We start from the raw sequence: 10888 nt of genomic DNA on the forward strand, positions 1-10888 counted from the left end.
TTCTTACGCAGATATTCCGAATGAACGATCATATAACAGCTTCACTGCGCATATACCACCCGTTAGTTCTTTTCATCATAGTTTCTGCCTTTTTCTAGGAACTGGAGATATGAGCAAGATTTGGCTAAGATGTTATGGAAGATTGAGTGGAAAGACATTGTTCTTAAGAACGGTACTCCACTACAGCCAGGATGTAATAGTATTGGATTGTCTCGAGTTAAAGGGGTGCGATATTTCAATAATTCTTATGGATAATTTTCATAATCTTAAGTTGAAAGCTCGTTACGTCGCAGTAGTTCTGACGATATGTTATTCGTTGTAGGTAAACAATGCCATGCGTTCGAGTACGATGACGTTAGACTCACAGGGTGGTGACGTAGACCACAGGCAACTGTTCACAGTTACCGCTACGTATAAAGGAGTCGTGGTCGCCATCAAAAAGATTTCCGTGAAACATATCGATTTAACCCGTGAAGTAAAGAAAGAACTGAAAATAGTGAGTAAGGAATGTGAAAAAATATCATTAGTGAAGATTACTCGAAAGGGCCATGCTCGGAATGTAGAAATATTAGCGGTTTAGAAAGGTCCGGGATTTACTAGAAATAACAGCAATGATATCACGATGGCATCGGTAACCTCTGGATTCAGGCCACGAGAGGTCAACTGCTTTCCCGCAAGCCATAATTCGCCCAGGAGGATCGATTGGTTTCCAAAATTACATGGGTGTTACGTTATTCGTTATCTCACCGCAGCATGTGCTCGTGCTCGATGCTAATCCACGCAGTGTCCATTGTCAGCCAATTGTCAGAATCTTATGCAGCATTCATCGAATATATAGTACCAATTCTGATTGCAAATTAGTGGCGATCTCTGTTTCTGTGATATGAGATCATTTTCTCATAACTCAGGGATCACGTAGTTAGTTAGCATCGCGTCGAAAATATCCACTGATGTGATATTCTCCTTAAGCCGCAGCTGCCTCCGCGAAAAGATTCATAAGACAATGTGGAATCGATTTAGCGAACACAGTTTTCATTGGAAATAAAATTCACGTTATTTAATTCCATTCTTAGCTTCCCTGATAACCATTATCATATCCTGCAGACACCTGGATGCCTCTCTTGAATTTCTTGCCATCTTCAGTTTACTCAAACTAGTTACTTACTAGTTATAACGTCTATATGCACATCAAAACTATAATATGGACAACGCCCAACACCCACCGTCAGTCTAGTTCCCTGCACTGTTCGGTCTTCTTTACAGCTCAGATGTAACGGCTATTTTTGTACGACTTCTTCGAATGTTTTTTTCAATCGAAAAGCGACGTATGTGCCTTTTAGCTTTCGGGGTTCAAAAATTGGATAATTTCAATTTCTGACATTCTGAATTTGCATTAATCAATCTACTTCCTAATTCAGATGACTGCGCGTCTGAATTTAAAGTAAACAGTTAATGTCTATTTTCGCTGCTGACAATAAATGTCTGTTTTCTGGCGCGGCATAGAAAATCCACCGAATGGAATTGTGATCTGGAATTCGGAATCCGTCGTTCAGCGCGAAAGAGTGTTTATCATCTGCGCATTATTGGCTGTTACCGTCATACCGACAAGAGCTCAGAGCTTTCGTGGTGGTCTGTACAATTTTTATCGGAAGCCAGATTTTATCGCGCTCACGCATCTTTATTGTCTTTGGGAATAAATCGTGCTTTTGAAAACGGGTCGCGCCGGTGCTCTTTGATAATGTCCGTGGACGGTGAATTCTTTCGTGTTTGATGATCGTTTTACTGCTAATTTCTGCTTCATCTACAATTAACGACTATTTTGCGTTATGGGTCTATTTTGTCCTGAATTATACCCGTACTACGTGTAGCCTCACTGATAGATGAAACCGAATGCAGCAGAGAGAAAGAGAAGAGCTCGATTTCTTTAATGGCTTATAATTACCTGCAGACATAATAGCGTATCTCAAACTCTTGCGCCGTATTGTATTTCGTGCCTGTCGTGGCTGATGCGAGAAAAGACAGCAACATCGAACAGAATTCTAAAAGAATTCCGTACTTCAGTTTTTAATTTCCATTAAACGTCATTACAGCGGAACGTTCAGGAATCACTGTCATTTAAGATCAGACTGCAAATGCAAAATTAATGTTATCGTCTGCAATTCTTTGATAGCGAATTTATCGTTCTTTTTGGTGTTTTAATTCACGTTGATTTTTCTGTAATTAAATCTCGTTTCAGTTAAGGGATATGCGTCACGACAACATAGCCACGTTTATAGGGGCCTGTGTCGATAATCCTCACGTATGCATTTTAACCGAATATTGTCCTAAAGGCAGTCTTCAGGTGCGTTCATCGAGTCCTCGTACGATTAACAAATCAATTCACTGTACAATTTCATACGAGTTTCTTTTTTTTAAATATAGGACGTGTTAGAGAATGACGATGTAAAATTAGACAACATGTTTATTGCATCACTAGTCAATGATGTCATTAAGGTAAACAAGAGTCCAGTGTATGTATCAGCTGAGATTCATATTACGATAAATTATCACTTAAAAAGCGGCCTCGGTAACTCAGTATTGTATACAGGATGAGGCGTAACGCTGTTGCATTCCGTAATTATCAGTGCGAGTGGGCTCGAATCCTGCCGGCTGCTTGGGCAACACTCCCGTCCCGTCGTGAGGGTAAATGATCGATCTAATTATAGGGTTAATCTTCGAAAACAAAGATCCGAACGACGTAAACCAAATACATAAACAAACACTCATTACGTTTAGATTTTCAGGACCCTTAATCTGTTTTCAAATTCATTGATAATTAAATGAATTTATATTACGTTACATTACATGTATATCGTATGTTTATATAGGGCATGCTGTTCCTGCACGATAGCGAAATCAGATTTCACGGAAACTTCAAGTCTTCAAACTGCATCATTGACACTCGATGGGTTTTGAAATTAGCTGATTACGGCATGCACGAGTTTAAGAAGAATGAAATACGCGAAGACTGGGGCGAACACGCCTATTACAGAAGTGGGTTCTTAAATATTGAATATAGAAATTATGATAAATATATATCAAGAACATTCGATGTATTTAGAAAAATTCATTCGGCGTAAATTTCACCGGCATTAGAATATTCACTTTTTAAAGGTTTGTTTTGGAGAGCGCCGGAGTTGCTTCGAGCTATAAACGAACCAGGAAATCAGAAAGGCGACGTTTATGCGTTTGCTGTTGTATTATGGGAATTACACGCGAGAACCAGTCCGTTCTCAAACTCGGGTTTATCGCCCAGAGGTAAGCTACGACGCGTTCGGTATAGCAGCCGATAACAATGACGGGTCGCTCACTCAATGTTTGCCTTCTTTCCAGCGATAATTGAAAAAATCAAATCGCCCGACTCAGACCATCCATTCCGTCCACGGCTTGCTGTATTAGACAGAGTACCGAAGTTCGTCACTGATTGTATAGAAGCATGTTGGGCTGAAAATCCACAAATGAGACCGGATTTCAAAACGATCAGAGTCCTGCTGAAACCGTTACAGAAAGGAATGTAAGTAATGAATATGGACTGATATCGTTCATTTACCCAGGCAGAGATGGTACGGAACTTTTGATTCAATGATTCAAATCAAATATTCAGTTATCTTAGGTCTAGTTGGTAGAACTTCAGAATGAGTTGTTTGGGGATGTTTCGAACGTTCCGCACTGGTATACGTTAGAACTTAATTACGTTTAGAGGCGTACGGTGATACTTTTGCAATCAGCGAGGGAATCCCATCGGAGGCGGCTGGGCATAGTTTTTATGTTTTTACCGTCGGTATTGTCGGCGCTTTGCAAAGAACACGCGGTGATTAAAATTGATCGATCGATCGTTCGTTCATTTTGTAGGAAACCCAACATAATGGATAACATGATATCGATAATGGAAAAGTACGCGACTAACTTAGAGAGTATAATCGAAGAAAGAACCGAACAGTTGGCTGAAGAGAAAAAGAAAACAGAAGAATTGCTGCACCAAATGTTACCTAAGTATGACGTAGTTCAATAGAAATATGATCCCGACGAGTATTTCTAAAAATATATGGATCGAATGAAAAATCTTAGTTTGTTCCCAGTTCCTTGACGTAAAATCAAGTCAATTCACACAGCTTCCTTTATGGCGCTAATTTCTTCAAATTATAGTGTTCGTTCGACTTATTCCGATATCAGAATTTGGCACCGCTTTGCTGTTTATCTTTAAGACGTTTAACTGTGATTGATGACCTTAAAATTTAATCATTTCTGGAAAACTCAATATCAAAACTTGAGTCGGATTATCTTGCATCCGTTGAGAGATAAATTAAATTCTATTTATACTCACGAATAGACAGATTCAGTCTGCAGTTCGCTGCGCACATGGCTATAACATCAACTGATTTTTAAGGCTGAATAAACGTCTTATTTATCTCTCACCAGGCCCTATATATCTAACAGCGTGGGAGAGGTTTTCATGCATTTAGATTTTTTTTTACTTTTGCATATATTTTCTTCATTAGGAGCGTTGCCGAGCAGTTGAAGTTGGGAAAATCAGTTGAAGCCGAATCATTCGATTCTGTATCTATATACTTTAGTGACATATGTGGATTTACTGAGATGTCATCGTTATCTACGCCTATGCAGGTTAGTGGGTATATATAGCGCATGTGTCTTCTAGTCGTTACTTTACCAAGTCTCGTAAATAGAAACGACGGTTGTTGGACTAACACGGGTAACACCTCCTCATAGTGACGAAATACCTTACTTAATAATCTTACAGTAGATATGCGTGTGTCTTAGTTTGTTGTACATAAATTTCCCTTCTTTGAAGGCGTTGATCATACAGTCGTCGGTAGAGAATTCCATTTAAAGGGATCACTTTTGATTGATATTTCAGGTCGTAGATTTATTGAATGATTTGTACACATGTTTCGATTCGATCATCGACAACTATGACGTGTACAAAGTGGAGACGATTGGCGACGCGTATATGGTAGTGAGCGGACTACCCGCCAGAAATGGTATCACGCATGCCGGTGAAATCGCTTCACTGTCCCTTCATCTGCTCAGCACCATCAAGAAATTTAAAATCAGACATCGTCCTAATGATATTATCAGATTGCGTATAGGCATACATTCCGGTAAGCATTATAAATATATATATATATATCTGACATTCTCCATATATCATCTTCGAGCTTAACCTTGTCTTCGTAATCCGTAAAAGAAATATATAGCATGTTAATACTCGCCGGATTGCTGATGGTCATCGAGGTTCTTTTCGATATAGAGATCAATCTTTCACAATCATCAGCGTATCGAGCTAGAGACGTCGGTGCTCTTGTCGTCACCGCAAATAAAAAAAAAACAGTAAAACGAAGATGCATCACCTGCTTAAAGTCGTAACCGACAACCTCACATAATTGATCGTCCAGCCAATATTCTTGGCATTAGTGTCGAGATTTTCAAAAAACGGACTGCGTGGAAAAGCGTGATTATGCGTTGCATTACTGATCATTACCTAATAATTACATGTCGCGATTGTTTTTATTCGATTTTTAAAACTAAAGGAAAACGTTGATGATAAATGGATATCACAAGTTAAAGCATAATCGACCCCCTTTAGTGGCTTTATATGCTATTTGAAAAAAAAAATCCTTGTTCAGAAACTGGTAAACACTACACTCCATTCCAACATATTGTTAACTTTCGGACTGTATTGATGTGCTGTTCGAATTTCATCGATTAAAGAATAAATAGAGAGATTATGATTTGGGGGGGGGGGGGGGGGAAAGTGAAACAAATTTTGTCTATTTCTATATCTGACAATTAAGTTTAATAACAATAGAATACAGGTCGTTACCGCTCAAGATGGTTGGGATATTAGCCAGAGGCTTGGATGGATCGTGTGTGATAGGTTGTGACAGGTTGTCTTCAGACATTGCACGGACACTGAGCCGCCTTCGAGAATCGCGTCAGTTGCCTGATGCAATTACACTAATTCCGATAGCTAGTCTGTGATCCGTGCGCCCAGTTAGTGATCACTCACGTTATCATTCCTCTAGGCGCCATTTACCAGTGTCTCCATCAGAAAGTGTCAGCAATAGCTGTTGTTACAAAGTAAATCCCGACCTGATAATCTTTCAGGCAATTCTACAGGTTCTCAGTTTCGCGTAATGAAACTCCCCGAAACTCTAGAAATTCCAACAATGACAAAGGATTTGAAAAGATTTATAGACAACATAATGTGATATATTGGTCCTTCATATCCAAGTTATCTGGCATTACGTATGGCTTACAAAGTTCATGACATTTTGCCATACGACTGGCGAACAACACTACATTACATGATATACAGAACAACCGTCGCGTTTTTGGTTCATTTCATCATCTCGCATTTACTTTGCCTCCGCTGGATCGAAGTTAATGCTATAAATATTTCATGATACGGAAAATCCTGAATTGCATTTGACGAGGCCCAACTTTGCGCGACCCCGGCGTCTAATTACAGCAATGGAGTCTAGTTGGGAAATACGCGCTGCGAAAATTGTCTATTTCCCCTTGAAACTTATCATATTTGCATACATCTCGCAAACTTGATATCACAGTATTCGTACACCGCCGATAGTTCATCCGTATAATTCACGAAGTTCTCAAGAATTCATAAATCAAAGAAATATTCCATTTGACATATTGAAAATGTCGTCGTCACGGAAAGTCTCCCAATTTCTAGAGAAATCTAACTTGTCTTTTCAGGTCCTTGCGTAGCGGGCGTGGTGGGTCTTAAAATGCCTAGATATTGTTTATTCGGCGATACGGTGAACACTACATCGAGAATGGAAACGACAGGCCTCCGTAAGTATCACCTTCGTAAATAGAAATGGAACATTTTTCCCCTTGGGGCACACATATCCAATCTCTCATGATTTGGTCTGATATTTCATTTTATTATTTATTATGAATTATCGGCGAACTCCTTAAACGTACTCGTGCATATATATATAAAAATGTTTCGATAGAATGCTGAATTTAAACATGGCCTCCGGTCAGCTAGGTGGTGATGATATCGAACGCAGCGCAGTCTGTTCTCGGTATATTGTTGTTTCATCTATGCCAAATAGTCAATCAGAAAGCGAGAATCAGTTGTTACATTTCACCTTGATTAACGCCAGCTCTGAAACGAAGATCATTGCAAATACGATTACTACTCACCGTTTAGCGCCGGCGAAAATCAAATTCCGGACTCATCCCCGATCGAGGAATTAGTCCGCCCCGAGTCCAGGTCAATACTAACTCGGTAATACTGTACTCTGGTTTCACAGGTCTGTTGATGATTATACCCCCGACAAACAATGTTAACGTTCGATTAATTCATCTAACTACGTCTGAAATCATTATAAACGAAATCAGCGAAAACAAAGATTGTCAATGAATTTCGTTCAGTCGTGGACTTAAACATGAGTTTTTAATACTTCAATGTTATCATATCATGATATGTTTTTTTACTCAATACATCTTCGCTTTTATGAAGCTGATTATTTTTTTCTCTTATTTCTAGCTTTGAAAATACACTGTTCACCTCAATGCAAATCGTTACTCGACAAGTTGGGAGGATTTATCACCGAACCGAGAGGTCTGGTGTCGATGAAGGTGAGTATCATCAGGCTCAATATCTAAAAAAAGACGTGCTATATGAGGGGAATATAAAAAGATATCTTTTGAAAGCTGCAGCTCGATACGATATTCATGTGTACGTATTCGTTTCAGGGAAAAGGTGAGGTCATGACACACTGGCTTTTAGGAAAAGGTGATAAGTCTTCACCGGATACTGCAGTCAGTGTGGACGGTTTTGAAGTTGGTCAGCTTGATTTACCGAACGGAATACGGAACGAAAGTTACCAAGCCGATTCGAACGAAGATGAAAACCATTCATTACTGCCGCACGTACAACATCAACCGCGCAAAAAATCTAACTCTAAGTCGCCTTTCAGAAAAATATCGAAAGGTTCTCGTAAAAAACAGGACGAGGAAAGCGGCGAATTCGTATCATTGACGAACATTTCTGAAAAGCCGGATAAACGTAAAAAGTCATCGACAAGTCGAGGGCCATCTCGGTTCGAGGAAATAGCATTGCTACAGAAAGCGTGACGACACACTGTATTATCGTATACAGGCAGTATCTGAGTGTTTATTGTAACGAGTTGTTTATTTCGACGTAAGAACAATTGCGACATCCCTCGTTAAGAAAACGTGTTGAATAACTACAAACATAATTTGTTTATATCGTTGAAGGTTTCATGAAATTGAATGATTTTGAATATGAATATGTAAACGATGAAATACTTTATATATATATATATATATAGAATACATTGACGCTGATTAGGAGACATGAAAAACACGCTACGTCATTAGTTTCATTTCATCATATTATACACGTAAATATTCTTATCTAACCGGTGATTGAACTTTGCTGACGAAGCGCCCCCTCCCCCGATTCTGTTGGTTGACTTACAAAACGGACGAATGTGAGAGTTTTATCAATCAAAATGCTTGGGTTGTCGTATTATGAGATTATCAAGACGCTTTCATAGGATCGACAGAAGCGCAGTTAATTAGAACCAGTTGTCAATCATCTTTCATTTCAACAACCGTGCTCAGAATTGATATGCCATTACTTAATAATACGGGTATTGTAATGGAACTAATGTATCGGTGAATATTAAAGGATTTAAATGAGTTCTAATTGATTTTATAATTTGCGATGAATTGGTGGGGTTTGAATATTATCCATAATACTGACGGGCTGATACAACTTAAAGTAGGTTTAATTGAAATTTTGCTGATTTTGTGTTTTGTCAAGTAAAGATAGCATCATAGTAAATCGTGTATATAAATTCCATTATCGATATCCATGCGACAAAATATTGCATATTGATTTCCATATCAAAGCCCTCGCCCCGAAACATTTCATAAGTATGTAAAAAATGTAAATAATATTGTATCATGACATTAACGCTTTTACTCATAATATTTGATATTTCTGTTCAGTTGGAATAATATAAAAAGGTTAAGATTATACTGGCATATTGTGTTATCAAAATACAGGTTAAATACAAAATCATCGAGATAAATAAAATCAAAAGATCTTTTTGCATATGGTCATCCACTTTCTTATCATTTTCTGAAAATGTTTAAACGAGAATTTATCAGCAACTCACATCGGAAATCAAAATGGCGTACTCTGTATGTGGTCAGTTCAGTGGAGAATCGCGTAATGTCTGTCTATTTTGAGGTATTTTCCCTGGGAATGGATCGTTGTCGTCAAAACATTTTCTCGTCAGCCGCAACTTTTCATTAAAATCACTTCATTTTCAAAACTCTATCCATTCTCAATTTAACAAATAAATTCCTCATATCCGAACGAACTGTGTGCGATATTTCGAGGATGTAGTAGAAAGAATGGTTTTATGCGATGTTATTGCTCAAAATGAGAAAAACGCTTGTCCATAAATCTCTTCATTATCTCAGCTGAAAATGCGGTTCGAGAGATACTGTTCAGCTGAGAAGATGAACTTTTATCACCCTTTCTAACTTACACAGGGCTTTTACGCGGTATGTCTAGATTTTACGCCGCAAGGCAGTCGACCAGGAATGGAGCGTATATACTGAAAGTACAAGTCTCCGTCTGAGATGTGTTACAAGTGTAATTGCGTATTGGATGGACTGTATTTACTTGGCGAGAAGAAAATAGGAAAAGCCACCGTTGCCGCATCACTGTTTTCCATCTCCGACTTCCTTCTCAAGTAAAGAGGAAAAGCCGTCGAAATAGTTATACGCGGGTTCGATAGTTTAATCAGGAGTAAAGGCTTTTTTAACGTCGTTCTGTCGTAAACCGAACAGTGGCGCTGTACATTACGCGAGCAACTGTGAACGACGTGCGATCCTTACCGTACGATCCATTGTTTGCGAAGTACTTCGATGATAGCGCATTGGCAACAATAACTACTACAGCAATATCTCAGATGCGTATGAGTTTTACCGACTGACGAACTAACCTGGATCGAGAAATGACATCAGAAAAGCAGGGAACTTTTCGTGAAGATTTACTTCTAAGATAAAGAGCTAAAACAGCGTTGGTTGATATGCAGCACTTTCCGTGATTTTTTCGGAATAAAAATCTAAACCATATGGAGCAATACTACGGATGGAATTTGAATAATTCGGTTAATCAAAAGTATTTCAAGAAAAAAGAGGCTCGATTAACAACTGGTTGAGACAATAATTTAATGGCGCAGTAATTAGACTAAACAGACTAGCGATCAGTGTTTACAGGCTAATAATTACTACCGCCGGGAATCAGTTAGTTATTGATATCGTGTTTCGATCGTACGGAGGTAATTAAAGACTCAGTAGGAATGAAAATGGCTTATTGCGAAAATTGGTAGAAATAATCGACTAAAAGAATGAGTTTATGTGCGACTAGACAGCAAGCGAAACCCGAATCAAGAGGCGATGTCAGTAAAACACATTTTCAACTCGTCACTTTTTCGTCGCTTAAGATCATCTATTGAATTCTATCTCCAGTCGCCAGCACTCAATCGTTCTGCAAGCTCCGCAAAACTAGTCGAGCTGATAATATCATTGATTTCTCTACCGCTAATTGCGACAAATATGCCAAATATCATTTGACAAATCATCGAGAATCTCAAAGAAAACGTTGCTGTATGAACTCCAAATGAACGTCTTCGCACTTAACCAGAAAAAAACATTCCGAAAGAAAAAACGGCAATTACGTTATTTCGATATTAGATTATTAAGCGTGAGATCCATCTAGTATTTGATCAGGTACGATTCTAAATCGTTAAAT

At 38.6% G+C, this 10888-nt stretch overlaps 1 protein-coding gene across 6 annotated transcripts in view; it reads left to right on the top strand.

The window, feature by feature from the left end:
- The window catches only part of LOC141903202 (speract receptor-like), a 34352-nt gene extending 25208 nt beyond the window's left edge, over positions 1-9144 (top strand). For all 6 annotated transcript variants that reach the window (XM_074791250.1, XM_074791248.1, XM_074791253.1 and 3 more), the window contains 13 exons: positions 99-225; positions 323-496; positions 2237-2341; positions 2422-2493; positions 2868-3033; positions 3154-3297; positions 3373-3553; positions 3892-4032; positions 4539-4662; positions 4916-5159; positions 6775-6873; positions 7577-7668; positions 7786-9144. In XM_074791250.1, the coding sequence (XP_074647351.1) occupies positions 99-225; positions 323-496; positions 2237-2341; positions 2422-2493; positions 2868-3033; positions 3154-3297; positions 3373-3553; positions 3892-4032; positions 4539-4662; positions 4916-5159; positions 6775-6873; positions 7577-7668; positions 7786-8166 (2050 nt within the window). In that variant the 3' untranslated portion in view covers positions 8167-9144. The remainder of the gene's footprint in view (positions 1-98; positions 226-322; positions 497-2236; positions 2342-2421; positions 2494-2867; positions 3034-3153; positions 3298-3372; positions 3554-3891; positions 4033-4538; positions 4663-4915; positions 5160-6774; positions 6874-7576; positions 7669-7785) is intronic.
- Positions 9145-10888: the final 1744 nt, after the last annotated feature.

This window comes from Tubulanus polymorphus, chromosome 4, assembly GCF_964204645.1.
Source record: "Tubulanus polymorphus chromosome 4, tnTubPoly1.2, whole genome shotgun sequence".
Lineage (NCBI taxonomy): Eukaryota > Metazoa > Nemertea > Palaeonemertea > Tubulaniformes > Tubulanidae > Tubulanus > Tubulanus polymorphus.